The sequence below is a fragment of the Rhamphochromis longiceps genome, linkage group LG18 (assembly GCF_057381845.1).
Source record: "Rhamphochromis longiceps isolate RC_006_pf linkage group LG18, R_longiceps_female_GT1.1, whole genome shotgun sequence".
In the NCBI taxonomy this organism is placed as follows: Eukaryota; Metazoa; Chordata; class Actinopteri; order Cichliformes; family Cichlidae; genus Rhamphochromis; species Rhamphochromis longiceps.
In genome coordinates, this window is record NC_140574.1 from 19086498 (window position 1) to 19103312 (window position 16815).

Genomic DNA, 16815 nt, shown 5'->3' on the forward strand with positions numbered 1-16815 from the left:
ATGGAAATGAAAAATAAAGCAGCTAAAACATGGCATTTATATGTACATTTAAGTTACTTATTTTACAATGAATATTTAAAATTCAAGTTCTGTTAAAATTAAAAAAACAAAAAACAACAAATGAAAAAACAGGATAAAGTATGTATAAAACATTAAGACCAGAGTGGAATGCCTAAGGAATGGAAGCTCGGCATTTTCTTAACCTGTAGAATGACTGAGAGTCAACAGTAAAAATGTCATTCACAGTAACATCTTCGTGTATCTCAACAAAGACAATATGGCACCCTTAACATTTCATTGTGAGGCACTTTCTTTAGTGAAGAAAACTTGATTTTTCTGGTTCGATTACCCATTTTCTTCTTTGCCCAACTCTCTCTTCGTTGCAATCGCGGACAGACGTGTGAACTCCGAACACTAAAACATAGCTTGCATCAGAGGGCTGTTGTTCACTGCTCTTTAAACCACACAGCAGGGATGAGTATGAACTATATTTTCCATTTGCATAAGACCAGTGTCTCCTTGTCACCTTTGTACCTTTGGAAAGGCCCCTTTGACAGCAGACGGCTTGTAGGCACACACACACACACACACACACACACACACACACACACACACACACACACACACACACACACACACAGTACCAAAAAACACAATTCAAGTACACAGAAAAATAGGGATATGTACACTTTAGAATGAAACACAAGCATCTAAAGCTTTTAGTCAGTATTACAGCAAGCATGTCTGTACATTCTTCATTTGGTTACCGACAGACTCACCGACTTTGAACACTGTAACTTTCTTTACGCAAAAATAGTTGCTCTGCAATACGAAAAATCTGCATTTTTCCACTACTTCCTATTCATCCTAAGTCAGTTCATCCTTAAAGCCACTTAGCTAAACCTTTAAACAATCTTAAATTGAGTGTTCACACTTCCTTGAACGTACTTCAGACTCGTTTCACGGGCAACAGGTCCTTTCGATCGTTAGCACATCTGGGACTTGTACTAGGAGGGTTGAAATCCTCCTCTTGGGCCATCCCAAAGTCATTTTTAATATAAAAAAGAAAAAACAAACAAAAACAAAATGGAAAAAAAAGATAACATTTTGTTCCATGCCTTAAACATGAGCAAGCTCAACAATTCCTGTGTGCAGTAATTCTCTTTTCACAAGCATACACACACCACTTAGACACACACGCCAGACATTTTTGTACAACATGCTCATTCACTAGACATTGGTCACACAATAGACACTACACTGACAGACTCCCATATACAGAGACACACCTGACAGACCAAAAACACACACAGCCACACGCACACACAGCTCTCACAGGTACTGATAGAAGCGCGAATGGACCACCTGGGAACTGGTGAGTTTATGTGGGTGAGCGGTGGCCGAGAGGCTCAGATTTTTGCTCTGGGGGAAGTCCCCGTTCAGCGCCTCAGCAGGATGATGTGGGGGTTCAGAAGAGGACGAGGCTCTGGGGTTCTGCTGTTCAGAGAAGTCCAGACTGACCTCGGGATTGCTGGATCGGTGGCGCTCGCGGGCGATCCAGTCCCCGATTGAGAAGTCCTGAGAGCTGCACTTAGGTTTCAGCCGGTCCACAGCTGAGAGCTCAGACCGTGAGCCGATGTGAACCTGCTGCGGCCAGTCTCCCAAGACTGACAGCTCGGCAAAGTCTCTCTGCCCGCCCATCGTGTGTCTGCGTCTGATGTTCTTCTTCTTACTGCGGCCCTCTGAGGACTGAATCCTCTGGCTGCCCACACCGAACATGTCATCCACAGACATTCGCATGCGTACCTTCAGTCTGTCTGTGATCTTCAACTTCCACGTGGGCTCTCCTTTGTCCTGCTCACTCCGGGACACAGTGCTGAGGCTTGCGGTGGAACGACCCTTAACTGACCCCGAAGAGCGTGACGGTCCAGTGGAATCTTTATCGCTACGAGCGCCGTCCAGAGAAGACTCGCTGTTGGTTTTCTGTTGGGCGGCTTTCTTTCTTGAAAGTGTGTCGCATTCGATGAGTCTGTGTGAGGGGAGGGGTCGAAGGACTTCCTGCGGTTCTCGCTGGTCGGCTTTACCCACAGTGAACACTGACAGGTCACTCTCGCTGTCCGTCTCCATTGCCCTTCCTTCGCTGATGAGCTCGCTTCTCTCATCATCAGCATCTTCTCCGCCCCTGCTCTCAGACACAGACTGCACTTCGGGACTGAGGGTGCTGAGCTCAGCTCCAGTCAGGAAAGTCATGGAGGATGTGGTGGAGTAGTCTGAGGTAATGGAGCAAACCTCCGCTCCCAGCCCGCTGGGACACATCTCTGCTCCCAGGGCACCCACCGTCTTGCCACGCCTCATTCTGGGCACTGATGCTTGAGAGCTGGTGCTGTTCATCGTTCCGAGGTCAGACACCGTGTCATCATAGTTTGATGGCGGGTCCGTGAGAGAGGACTGGTGAACCATCGGCATACGGTAGCTGAGGTCTGGGGAATGTGTAGGAGAGGGGTAGGGGGATCCAGTCTGAAGGTTGGAGGAAATGCGTTTTGGAGGCAGGGAGGGAGAGGGCTGTGACATTGAGCTGTTAGAAAGATATTCTTTCCTGTTGGTTTTGTCCAGCTGCTCCTCAGAACTGTTCTTTTCCTTCTCTTTCTCGCTGGTTTCATCTGTCTGCTGCTCCTCCTCCTCCTCCTCCTCTTCGGTCCGACTGTGCGGGGACCACAGAGGATGCTGTTGGCTCTCCTTTGGTAGCTCCTTCTTTGTAAACACAGGGTCCAGGTCATCATCTGAACTGCTAGGCTGAACTTTTTCCTTGGGCTTCTTGCGTTTGCGGTTAACGAAGAAGGAGGAGCGAATCAATTCTTTGCTACACTGATCCTTCCCTGATCCCCACAAGCCCTGATGACACACATTAAAAATGGCATTAAAACATTAAAACTGGACTTCAGACCATAAAACTAGCTTAGACACATGAATGAGAAAACAAACACAAAGGAGCACATTACCTTTGATTTGGAGGTTTCACTACATGCTGAGTCTGCATTAAAAACAAGAGATTCATTAGTAAAAGTCTCACATCTTAAGGACAGTCTCAAAGCAGACAATATACAGAAAGAAGAGGCAGATTCAAAGTTTGCTCAGAGTGAAAGTGACAAGATACAATGGATTTAATGAGAGCAGTTACATGAAAGCAGATGATACAATTTGGTCAGAGAGAGAGAGAGCACGCGAGAGAGAGAGGTGTAGCTAAGCTAAGCGGTATATGAAAAAGTGGAGACGGCAGCAGAAGAGGCCTGAGATGAATAATGAGAGGCGAGGAAGTGAGAACCTGGCGGTAAACCAAGACACAGAAAAGCAGCTCATGCTCGAGTATCGATGGATCGACGGCACATCACGAACAAACACGCCAGTCACAGAGCATCACATATAGCCACCAACCAGCTGTGGGCATTCTTTCCCAACTCAAAGACGTCACAGAGGAGAGGGAGTGATGAGTTTGCTCTGACTGAGAGACTTAAGGGGCCTGAGCTGAACAGACCAGTGAGTGTGTTTTGTGGTTGACACAACTTGCCGCGGGCAAACTTTGGTCTAACTTGCTCTTACTCCAAGCTGCATGAAATTCTACATTTCCCTCAACAAGTAGCCTGTCACTATAAAAGACATAAAAAGCCAAAAACATTTGCAAGACTTTCTCTGACTCAAATCATGCATACTGCAAGATAAGCAGGCTTTTTACAGAAATAATGCAGCCGCAGGAACTAAATGCAGGAACAAAAGAAACCAAAACAAAACAAAACAAAACTTCCAATGAATCCTGTGTGAGTTAACGCTGTAGCAAAGATTTGAGATGTGGCATCTTGATTCAATAATACGTTTTTTAAAAACAGGAGGCGCTGTGAGGTGTCTTTGAGTGCAAGACTTAAATTTGTCAACTACTTGTTTAAAAAAAAAATAAAAAATAGGAAGATTTGCTCAGAACTTAATGACCATATATTTCCGATGTTGAGGGTGTTTTTTTTTTTTTTTTTTTTAAATCAGGTTTACCTATTTATAGATTTTATTACACATCAAACTGTTCATCGCTGTGTATTCTTTAAACTGCAGAATAAATAAAGCTGAACTGAAATACATTTTGTCACTGGCCTGAAACTCACTGTTTTCTAATATTCCTACAGGCATGTAAAAACGTTTTGACTCTGCAGTCCAGTGAATAACCAAGTACACCCTTACTGCTTCAAATGGAATAAAAATGAACAGAAGCAGCTAGGTGGTGCTAACCGATTGCACTTTTTAAAATATCAATATGTGGTGAGCATCTGTATAAAAGTAGAAGTTTGGTAATTTGCTACCCTGGAACATTCAGGTGTTTGTTAATAAATCTCAAAACAGACAATCTTCTTATGAGCAGAATTCCCAACAAACTCATCCCAAGGCCAGACCGTGCAATGCTCTGAGAAACTGCAAAAAACCCAAGAGCTACATCTAAGACTTTACAGGTCTCATAAAGTTTTAACGTATCTGAGAATAAAAAAAACAGAAAAAGACTAAATGGGTATGGCTTTTAAGGTAGGAGTGCTGCATATGAACAAACCACAAGATTTCTGAAACAATGTTATTTAGACAGACAGGCCCAAAGTGGAGATGTTTGGACACAATGCATTTGGTGAAAACCAATAGGCAGTATATCAGCGCAAACACTGTAAACCAACTGTCATGCACAGTGGTTGAGGGATGATGATCTCGGCTTGTTTTACAGACTGTGCACCTTGCAGTCATAGAGCAGACAATGAACTCCTCTGAATATCAAAGTATTCTAAACTCAAATGTGAGGCCTTTTGTCTTGATAGCTAAAGACGAGCTAAAACTACTGGACAATGATCCAGCAGCAAATCAGGTCCTTAAGAGAGCTGTACATAAATAAACACACAAACTGAATAACGCTATGCTGCACAAAGGAGTGATCCAAAATTCCTCCACGGTTATGTCAGAGACTGATGAAGTCTGAGAAATCTTTTTTTATTCCAAGTTATTGCTGTTATAGGTGGTTCTAAAAGCTACTGAATTATGGGCTGTACTTAGTTTTTCATATGACTGCACAGAGTCCAATAAAAACCTTTATCATATGACTAAATAATCGATTCCTACGACTCCTAAAAGTTCCCATGTTGTAATGGGACTACCACTATGATAATGCTGTTTTAAGTTAGGTTAAAATTTTGGTGTGTATTTGTGGGTGTGTCTGTGTGTGTGCAGAGCATGGTTGGGAGAGAGACATGCGGCTGTGACATTATGTTACAAGATATGAGAAAATGTTGGTCTGTAGTTGACGATGTGACATTTTAAAATACTGAAGATTTTGAAAGAATGACATCACAGACAACAAATAAAAGACAAAAACAAAAAAACACTACATCTTCCTAACGGGAACTCCATCCAGTGCTAGCTGAAAGCCTGAGTGCCTCTGCTTCAGTAAGTTCCTAACTACTACTCCACCTGGGAGGTGGCTGTGTGTGTTTTTTGTTTGTGTGTAAACGCATGTGTGCTGGGGAACATCCAGCTCAGTCCCAACACCACGACCCCCACCCTCAGACATCATGACAGATTATGCCACATGACCGGGAGAGAACCTGAGGTTGACCGTACCATGCTACTTGTCCTTGCGATCAGCTTAAGAAACAACAAGAGACAGCAGAAGGGCTTTCAGAGAGAGAACAGCAGCATCGCTCTGTATGCCCTCATTTTAGGGTATTGGTTTAAATATGAGACGTGCACACCACAGGAAAAATGACAAACATCGACTTCTCTTTCTTTCTTTTTTATCTTTTTTCCTCCTTTCGCCCAAATTTAAAAGAGCTGCGGGTTTCTGCAGACTAGGCAGCTACACTGGGCACAACACTCGTCCTTCTTCCTACAGTCCCAGCTGTCCATCACTGACAAAACAGAGTCCATCAGTGACATCATCGAGTGATAGACGCCGCCCACTTGGCCTGTGTCAAGATTGGGTAATGTGTGAGTGCTGGACAGGGATAAGGGAGAAAAACAACACACTACACACAGAAGGGCACAGGTCAGAAGGGTTAAAACTTCCATTGTTTCGTTTTGTTTGTTAGATTTTCTTTGGGAAAGAACATGCCGGGATTATGTGAGAGACGAGGAGGAGGGGAAGAAAAGAACTGAAAGAAAAGGAGTCGTCGTCTCAACACAGGTAAAGCACAGGGAGAAAAAAATGACTTGAGCAAGAAAAGAAAAGAAAAAAGAAGAGTAAAGCAAAGAAACGAACAAAAACAAAACTTGAGGACAGTTTAATTTTGGGCAAATAAACATCAACATCCAAACAAAACAGACTTTTATCCCAAAAAATAAACTAAATGATTGCAAGGCATTTTTCAACAATTTTCCAGTGGCTGAAGCGCAACATTGCATCCACTGAAAAGTTACTGAAAAAAACTAAACAAAACTTGCTTTAACAGAAACAAATAAAACTTGGCTGTTTAGTATTCGCTTAAAGCATATGAACTGAAAAACAAGGGATGGTGCTCGTACTTTTAGCATTTGCAATTGACACTCTACCAGCATTTAATCTTAAATAGGTCTTTACCACACAACTCTTTTAATCTACTATAATCTTAAGGAAAAATATTAATGCTGCTATGGCAGAAATTTGCTGTGCTGATGCTGAAGTGTGAAAAACACTGCTGCTAAGTTACCTGAGACTTCGCCAGGAGAGGGTGCAGTCCGCCCAATGTTGGAGAGCAGGTGGTCGATATTGGGCACAGGCTGAGACTGCACTGTACTTTCTTGCTCCGCTGTGGTCTGGAGCAACATACGGAAGGAAAAAGAGTAAAAAGTAACTTAACACAATGCAAAAAATAGGGTTTCTATCTTCTATTGTAAAATAAAATCTGGGTTTATGACATGTGCAAGTTGTTCAATTCTATTTTTACATTTTAAAGGTAATCCATAAACACTGTAGCTGCATGTCTTCAAAATCAACAACTAAACTGATCCACAGAACTGATAGACCCTTCATTTAATTTCCATCGAATAAAATAAGGAAAAAGAAATGCTACATACAACAGGGTCCTCGTCACCATCATCAGCGAAGAACCAGTCAAACTGCTGAATAAGGTTCTCGACTATCTTGCACTGGTCTGGCATGTGGTTAACCATGTTAGTCATGTTGTCCTCAGAGGTTCTGACCAGGGTAGGGCCAAACACGATAGCTAGATTACGAGGCTCCATCTAAATAGATACAAGGTAAAAGTCACATTTAATGACATAATCCTCAGAGACACTGGATTAGCACAGGATTGAACGCACTGCATGGTGTTAACTAACGGCATTAACACAGAGATCCTGTTGATGCTCATACCTTGTTCTTTTCACAGTTGTCAGAAACTCTTTTGAGGTGAGCACAAAGGAATTTCAGAGTTTCATAGTGATGAATTGGCAACTCACAGATCTGGAGGAAATGACCAAACAGGGGGCCAGTGCTCAGGATGAGGAGAATGCTTTATGGTAATAACTGTTCAAATAGGTTCCTCATATTTGATCTTTCACTCACCAGCCTCTTGAGCTCCTTTAATCTCTCCACTGAGTCTTCTATTCTGCTGGCTTCTATAAAATCTGCATACTTTTCTGTGAACAGATCCAGAAAACCTCAACTTACAATTGCAAAAAGAATAACCGCACAGGAAAAACGACATTATCCCAGAGATTTTGCAATGTATTCTTTATGACTTTAGTCTTACCATTTGTAAACAGAGGTTCTGGAAGTTTTCTGAAAAAGGACTTCAATAAACTACTGATGACGTTAAGGTCCCGCCATTTCTGCAGAGTAGATCAAGGCAGCTTCAGGTTAATGCAGTTCTTGCAGTACGAATCAATCACAGTTCAAAGATGTTGTCAGGGAAGTGGTGCGCTGTACTGTGCAACCTGACTGTCAGTCACTCACGTCTTCCTGGATGTCGATGTCATTCATGCCTTTGCTGTTGAGCTCCTCCTGCATGCTGGAGATGGCAGCGTTGTTCCCAGGGACCCTGTAGATTCCTGTGTACTCCAGGCCTCGCTCCTCCACAACCTTGCAGCACACCTCCACAATGAGAGGAACATTCTGCACAAATTACATAAGAAGAAAAAAAAAATCAACAGCATGAACCATATCGATCAATGACACCACACACTGTTAGCTCCAGTGAATGAGTGATTCAAAGTGGATGTAAAGATGCATTTTATTTGTCTGGAAGAAACACATTTCATCTTCATCTGAATGATAATGAGCCCATCTTTAAAAAAACAAAACAAAAAAAACCTGTAGAAACACAGCAGACCCACCTCGTTACTTTGTGCAGATGGACAATCATCAAGTCGGACACCAAAAGTGATGCCAGCTGGAGTCTTTTTCTCAAATGGCTTCCTTATGATCCCTGGAATGGCAATTTTCCAAGTACCTCTGTCCCGTGGTGGACTGGACTCATCTGACAGGTCAAACGTATACAAATTGAGGTTACATGCACTCTAACGACACTTAATGACACACCTTAACATTAAAAACTGGCAGCTTTACTCTTCATTGCCCTCTGCTCCTCTCCAGTTTTGGGCAAATGGGGGCTATGGTTCTTACCATCTGTTTTGCCTCCAAGGAATGGCGTTTTGATGCTCAGCGAATGTCGGGCAGGCTTGGGTGAAGGTTCAGACCTGCTGCTGGGTGCACTGTTCAACAGCAAAATATTTAAAAAATACACAGTCTAAATAAGTATTACAATTAGGAGGCCATACACTTAATACTGGTAGTCCAGTATTTTGGATCCCCCTCAGGGGTCAATGTAGTCCCTCATACCTCATGTTGTATTCTTTGATCCTTCGGCTGATCAGGTCCCGACTCACAGCTGCGTTCTGTAGCGAGAACAGACATAAACAGAAGACTTTAAAATAAAAATATATTGTTTTGTAATATAATACAATTTAATTATCGAGGTTTTGCAATATTTTTGTAAATAAATATATATGATCATGTATTTATTTATTGTACAGATCAGAAAGGAACCTTACTGACTTCCTCTCAGTCTGAAATGGAAATTTCCCCTCACACCCTAACCAAGTGCCATCCGTGGGTTTTTTTTTTTTGTTCTGCCCAGGTAGAACAGGTTTCAAGTGACACCTTATTTTTGCTTTTGTTAACCATTTTGTAAATAACTGCTGTAATCCTCTCCATCTCACTGACATGTTCATTGTATTTTATTCAAAGACAAACTCTGGGTCTCTTTGTTGTTAACCTGATGGGTGTGCCGGTTGTTATTTTCAAAACTACAGCGTGCTGTAGTCTAAACTAGCACATGCTAGTGTGCTTAAAAAAAAAAAAAAAAGAAGAAAGAGTACTACTACAGTATTATGTTCTGACTTGATAACAATTTTTTAATTATAGGACAGAAAAGCATGAGGCCAGCCAGGAGTTGGTGCACTTTAGGAAGTTTGGGGGAAATATAATCAAACCACTTAAGCTGGCAGACAGGCTGTGAGAGATCAACTCATCATGTGGTCATAACCATCACTTGGCTCTGCATTTAAGCACACAACATTTGGTCTTACCACACACACACACACACACACACACACACACACACACACACACACACACACACACACACACACCTCTTCATCTGGGTTACTGTTTTTCTGAATGTCTTTGATCCAAGACAGCATGTCATCTCTCCCTTCTGCCTGAAACAAGTACTCGCAGTCTGAGGTGGTTAGTCGGAGCACATTCTTGCGTCTTGTATCGCTATAGGAGATGTCAATCAGACAGGCCTCGATGCTAATTCGCAGTGGTTCCTCCTCGGATTGCCCTGAAGAGCGAGACAGTGCATCTTTCCTGTCTTTGTACAGGGTCAGGGTGTGACCTTGTAAAACAGCATACATTTGCTTCCATGATCTCATTCCCCCACCAACACGCTATAAGAAAAGAAAGGAGATAGAGAGCGAAATGCTTAGAAACCATAAAGTTAGTGATAGTTACAGTGTTAGATGAAGACATGAATGTAAAGAAATACCTTATTTTTATCTGTACTGAACTGCCTAAAGTTAAGCAACCCTTCTCTGGAAGAATCAGAGAAGATCACTGAAGAGGAGTCCCTTCGAGAGCCAGAATCCCCAGATGATTTATGCCCATCCAGAGCCTGCAAGTGTGAATATATGACAATTTTTTTCCTGGGATTATTAGCTGAAAGAAGACGGTGACATGAACTGTGGGAAGAGTCTGAGGGTAGAATGACATGCAGCCAAGATCTCAGAGTGGATTTAGACTGGGGATGTCAGTTTCCAGGACAATATATGATATAAATATATAAACTTCTAAGGAAACCACATTGTAAAGAATATTCTAAGTTCCCAAATTAAAAGAAACAAAGACTGGTATCATCTGACCATCCTGTAACTTCCAAACTCATTTCCATTTATGATTGTGAGAGATTTTGTTATATTTATTTATTTATATGTATATACTTGATATATCTCTCAGAAATCAAATCTCAGAAATCCAATCTAGTTTTTTTTTTTTTTTTTCAAAAATACTGGTTAAAATAACCAACTACACGACTCAAAAGTGGGTTAAAAAAAAAAAAAAAAAAAAAAAAAAGCACACAAAAAACGCTATTCAATACCTTGACACAGTATAAAATGATGCAACTGATCCTAAATTTCCTCACCTTTCTCAGCCCCCTGAAGCTGGGCAAATGCTTACTGGAAGATCTCCTAAAGAAGTGGCACAAAAGACACAAAATAAACAAAGGAAAAAAAAAAAAAAAAAAAAAAAAAGAGAAAAAAAAAAAAAGACTGTTTTATATATATATATATATATATATATATATATATATATATATATATATATATATATATACACACATATACATATATATATATATATATATATATATATATATATATATATATATATATATATATATATATATATATATATATATATATATATATATATATATATATATATACACATATACATACACACACACACACACACACACATATATATATATATATATATATAACTAAGAGCAGTGATTTTGTTCAAGATGCACTCACGCCCTGCTTTCCTCCTGATAGATATCCAGACCCTCATCATAGGACTTGGACCGCTCAGTTTTGCTTGTTGAGTCAGACTCCAGCAAAGCACTTCGCAAGGACTCTACACAGTAACGGTGAAGTATGTATGCAACTTATTTAGACTCCAAATCACTGTTAGTAAGAGCTACAATAGGCCCTCAGATACATGACCAATAGGATTAAAAAAAAAAAAAAAAAAAAAAAAGGACGACAGTATTTACATTATTATTTTTGTTTGTTTGTTTTTCTTTGGGGGGGGGGGGGGAGGATTTTGATTATTTGTGGCTTTTACCTTGGTCATGTGACAGCTGGCGTCGAATGGGAGGACATGGTGAGCCTTGACCAGAGGGAGCTGTGGATGGCGCAACAGATATAACAGCAGAGGGTGGAATAGGAGCAGCTTCCCGGTCAACGCTGGGGCTGACTGGCTCATCTATGAACACAAAGCATTTAGTGTGAACACACAGATGCAGATAAACATCATATATATTCTATAATATGATGCGTTTCCAACTTCAGTATCTGTCTGCAAGAATGTACGACTGCTGCGCTATGACTCACTGATCTGTATCCCAATAACTATGATCTGTGGGATTTAGAAAGGGGGGGGGGGGGGGGGGGAATCACTCTTTTTGTGAATCCAATAGCTAATGTGCAGCAACACATCGTCATCTAATGCCTTTTCCTTTTTAGCAGCAAGAAAGAGAAGGAAGTTTTTCATTCTCAAGTACCACCCACTCTTGGCACATCAAGTCTGAAACTGCTCAGAGTACAAAGCTGCTCTCGGCAGCCATGGGGCTTTTGGAGCTAAATTTAAAAGCAACTGTTCTAGTTAAAGCCTGAGCCCAACTTTGAAACGGGGCAACGGAAAAAGGATGTCACCATCCCCTTTAAAAGATTTCTTCAGCTACTTTGCTAAAGTTGTTTCCATCACTAAATTTAAAGTCTTCCATCCTTTTCAAACATCTGATAAGCTCAATATAGGAGGAAGTAACACTTCTAATAAACAGCACTCTGCATGCAACAGCTCATACTCCTGACAGACAAGAAGAGGGTGGTTCTAGCTAATCCTAAGCAATTTTCCCAGAAACCCAAAATAATCTGCAGGACCTCCATGATGGAAATTTACTGTTTCCATGATAAATTCCGTCTATTTAAAAAGTCATCTTTTTAAATAGATGGAACAAATCTGATAGTTATTCAATAAAATTCACATTTTTAGCAGACTGATACAAGAGGTAACAAAACAGAATAGAAAGTACCAGCTAATACTGTCTAGTCAAAATAAGAAACTATATTATTTAAGTAAAGTGAATTTATCCCCCTGTTTCAGTCTGAAAACAAATCCCTTATAAGTCTTTGTTATTGGGTATTGACCATTTCGCTGAAGAACAAAACTCAACAAGCACAAACAACAGTAAAGCCCAAAACAAATGACGCAAAATCTAACTGCAAATAACAGCTTATCCCCTCTCACCGATCCCCTTTCTACCATTTTCTGTGATTTTTAGAGAGACACACGAAGTGGCAGACAGATGGACAGACAGATCATAATACATAATACATACATAAAGAGAGACAGATGGAGGACACACAAAAAGACCCAGAATGCAGAAAAGAAACAAAGAGAAAAAAAAATTGTAATACCCGTCCCTCAAAAAAATTGGGACGGGTCCTCTTAAAAATCAAAAGGTCATCCATCTGCATTTCATCAGTATTGTCTCTAGAAATGTAATAATAGCAATATCCACATTATTCCACAACATTAAACAGAGTGACTGTTCCCTTTATTTATGATTATTATATTAATGCAAACAATTACATTTTGACCGTTTTAATTCTCATCAGACTTAAATGCCCTTTTTAAAATGGCAGACACACATAGGCAAAAGCAAAACACTGCAAGAAACTTGACATACACTTAACATGTTCATAGTAAGATAGTTACTTTAGAGATAACAACAATTTAATCATCACAAAATCAATTTTGTGACTATTTAAGTGTAATGTATCTGTTTTGAAGGGAGAACATCCAAGAAAACAATGTCTCAGAGAAATTCAATATAATCTAAAAGGCTTAAACCATCCTTCACTCTGCCCTGGTTAAATCAAACATCCCACAAACACACACTAAAAGCCGCAAAAACTGATTAATATCATCTTCCCAGGGAGATTAGTTTATCTGTAAACACAGACTGCATCTCCCCACCGCTATATTTACACACACTGAATCAGATTAACAGTGAAACCATAGGTGTCAGTTAACCTGCAAGCATCGGAGTCAGCTTTCCATCCATCCACCACTTGTGAACTGATTTTTATTAGTGCCTATAGTGCTAATGCTATTCAACCATCTACAGTATTGGTACTACTGGTCCGAACAATGTTACTACGGTCTGCGGTTGTTGCCATGACAACGAGCAGCAGCACAGCAGCAAGGCTTACTACGGATTCTCTTACCGATGAATGGAATGGAGTCCAGAGACTCGTCCAGGTTGCTGGAGCAGGAGGTGTTACACCGTTCCCCAAGGCGGCGCATTTGGATCTCTCGACGTGCATCGTTAGGAAGCCAACACGCCACCACATCGGCCGTGGAGTCACCTCCATCGTCATTGACAGCCAGGATGTAGGAGGGTTGCCGGAGGGGGCTGGGGTTCTTTCCAGATGGAGGCTTCTCCCTTAGAACCACGATACTCTCAGAGGGGCTTTGCCCATTTACTTGACTCTGGGAATCTGAGTGAGGTGGCTTGAGGATGCTAGGCCTCTGGGGCATCTCTTTGGGAGCAGAGCATGAAGAAGATCTGAGTCCTACCAATGCTGCATCTCTGCCTACCTCAACAGGTTGCATGGTTTCAGCCTGCACCCTGCTTTGAAGTTGCTGGAGAGCTTGGCCTGCAGGGCTAACTTTGCCTGAAACTCTTTGGTCAGCGAAAGAATATTCAACACTTGAACTCTTTGCAAAATGTAAGGGTCTGTCAGAGAGCATGGGTGAAGAGCGAGTTTGAAGAGAATCGTGTCCTTTAGTATACAGAGAAGGGACTGGGGGCCCCCTCATACCGCCACTGTATCCCACAGAAGGCCTGTAGACCATGGCCTGCCTGGGAATGGCTTGCCTACTGAGCCTCGTACCTTGGTCTGCCCTTCCATATCCCCCTCTCCTGTCACTGGGCCGGGCCAGCTCTGCAGGGTCCACATAGTCTGTGGATCGGGCCCGGGATTTGTGAACTAGGCCATCTTGGGACACGCTTCGAGGGGGCCAGTTCCTTGCATTACTAATCCTCTCTGCACTGCTCATGCGATCCTGTGAGGCACTGCGAGGGGCAACTTGAAGGTGGGGTGGAGGTCCTTGGTATGACCGGTCATGGGAAGTACTCCTTCGCCGTATCACCTTAGGACCCCAGTCTCCCCGCATAACGTGATGAGTAGGGCCAAAGCTGGCCTGACCAGCAGCTCGTAAACTGTCCAGCCTCTCCTGGATAGTCCGACTACCATGAGAATGGATCCCTTTGTTGTCAATGTACTCCCTGTATGTCTGGTAAGTGCGCCAATCAATGCTCTGGTGGTTTCCTGGGTAGTTTGACACCTGAGCTCCATATGGAACCATTCCAGGACCACCGGGATAGACATCTGCCTTTCGAGGTTGAGGATACTGGGCCAGTGACCCAGGCCTCCCCCTAACAAAGGCAGGTTCCATAAATTCCATCCTGTGTGCTGGAACCATGCGCCCCATATGGGCTGTATTATGAGGAGCTACCACTGTCCTCACACTGTCATTGCGCATGCACACTGCTGTTTGGCTCTTAGGATACGATGCCAGAGGTGGTGTTGGGGGCACAGTAATCTCCTTACGGTACCCATGGTCTGGAGGTGCTGTTGGCGCTCGGCAGACCTGCCCCACCGAGTCTGTCGGCTGGGCCATGCCCGTAGGCTTACAGTCTACTCTGGGGTAGCATAATGAAGGTGGATCAGGAATGTGACAGGCATTTCCGCTGTAGCTACTGTGGCCACGGAGGTAGGCATCCTGGGAGTAGGCCTAGAAACACAGCAACAGAGAAATGTTTATAACAGATGAGAACAAGTAGCAATTGCAAAGTGTGCATAACACACGTCAGTTCGATACTAGCTACTTACAGAGAAGTCAAGCGTGATATTACAAATGTTACTGCATGTATGTGTGTGGGCAGTGCATGTTGCAGTGTGAGTGAACGCGGAGGCGTTTCAGGCAGTTCAGCTGTGTCAATGCTCTTCATCTGCTCCTTATTTAGAATTCTCATGGTAATAACGTAGGCTAGTACAGTATATAAACCAAAGAAGAAAATTTTTAACTAAAAGAAACAATGTTTCCAACACATTATTTTATTTTACAGCCTGTGTTCTCCAAGCTTGTGGTTACACAACAGCTGTCCTTTTTAGTATAAGGAAAAATGTCTCGCCCATCCAAGAAACAAACATTTACCACAAACGCTAACACCAAAAGATAATTGGCAAATGGTGCACAAGCCTACTGAACTTATTTAGCCCCAACAGTGACACTTTCTGTAACACCAGTATATTAATAAGCTAACCGACTGGTTTATGGGAACAAAATCGATAACATAAAAACTGTCATAAATGGACATAAATGTGGAAAGATAACCAATGTTTCCATTTACCCACCTCAGACTGACAGATTACAGCCTCAGACTGACAACCGGTTCCTATCGCTCACAGAGAAACTGCTATATTTATCCCCCTGGTTATTATCCAACGTTCGGAAAACCATGCTCCATACACATGCTAATAAAGTCATTTCTAATAAATACAAACCTAAACATAAAACTTCTTCTAGCACATTAAACTATGTGCTGTTTATCTGGTATACTCAGCATACTGTACATACAGCAAAGCATGAGACCTGTAAAGGTATGAGGACTTTGATCCCAACAGCCTTACAACCTTTCATAAAGCTGTGTGTTTCACAGAAATCACTGACTGACTCAGTTCTTCCCTTTACAGTTCAGAGGTCAATGGCCTTTATCAAACTAATGACATCTGACATGGAGAATGAAGAAGGGGCGAGGCCTTGCTGAGATGCCAGCTGGATGCCTACTGAAGTGTTCAATCTAACAGGTACTGCAGGCACAGTGCATCGCCCATTTCTACAGTCTACACATTTCAATCATGAGCACGGAGCTGAGTATTAAACACTCATGCGAGCCAACTGAAAAGCAATCATGTAAAACCTGAAGTCAACATCCAGCAGTAACAATGACACACACGCATGACATATGCAAAATGATACAGCAAGCACAACACGTCAACATCAAGAGGCTACCCAGTGTTCTGTTTCCTTACCAGATTAGTAGTCTCCAGAGAAATAGGCTGCCATCACAGCGTGAGAAAACGAGAGCGTTAAGAAATCATGGGAGAGAGGGTGGAAGAGAAAAAGATGCCAGCAGAAGAAAATGCACATGTTGGGAGAAACAAAACAGATTCATCGGGGAGAAAACATGAATCAGCCATAGCTGGGCTTGACATGCTAAAAATATACTAGAGCTGCAGTGGCAGTAGAGACGGATGAAGAAGGAAAGATGAAGCAGGGGGTTGCCACGTTACGACCTGCCTATGCCAGTCTGTCCTGGGTGAGGTGACAAGAGCAGAAGCTTGCCTCTCATGCTGCTCTCATGTCTTCACGGTTTTATCCATATTCAGCCAGAATATTAC

General features: G+C 42.1%; 1 protein-coding gene across 4 annotated transcripts in view; it reads right to left on the reverse strand.

Moving 5' to 3' along the window:
• Positions 1–580: 580 nt before the first annotated feature.
• Positions 581–16815, reverse strand: part of arhgap21b (Rho GTPase activating protein 21b) — a 36256-nt gene continuing 20021 nt past the window's right edge. For 2 of the 4 annotated variants that reach the window (XM_085388145.1, XM_085388144.1), the window contains exons 8-25: positions 16447–16473; positions 13573–15145; positions 11405–11545; positions 11092–11194; positions 10698–10743; positions 10044–10169; positions 9646–9945; positions 8834–8889; positions 8618–8706; positions 8329–8471; positions 7949–8107; positions 7746–7824; positions 7559–7632; positions 7367–7456; positions 7069–7236; positions 6702–6807; positions 3000–3031; positions 581–2892 (exon numbers count right to left, since the gene is read on the reverse strand). In XM_085388145.1, the coding sequence (XP_085244271.1) occupies positions 1333–2892; positions 3000–3031; positions 6702–6807; positions 7069–7236; positions 7367–7456; positions 7559–7632; positions 7746–7824; positions 7949–8107; positions 8329–8471; positions 8618–8706; positions 8834–8889; positions 9646–9945; positions 10044–10169; positions 10698–10743; positions 11092–11194; positions 11405–11545; positions 13573–15145; positions 16447–16473 (4872 nt within the window). In that variant the 3' untranslated portion in view covers positions 581–1332. The remainder of the gene's footprint in view (positions 2893–2999; positions 3032–6701; positions 6808–7068; positions 7237–7366; positions 7457–7558; positions 7633–7745; positions 7825–7948; positions 8108–8328; positions 8472–8617; positions 8707–8833; positions 8890–9645; positions 9946–10043; positions 10170–10697; positions 10744–11091; positions 11195–11404; positions 11546–13572; positions 15146–16446; positions 16474–16815) is intronic. The other 2 variants (XM_085388147.1, XM_085388146.1) reach the window with 1 other exon arrangement.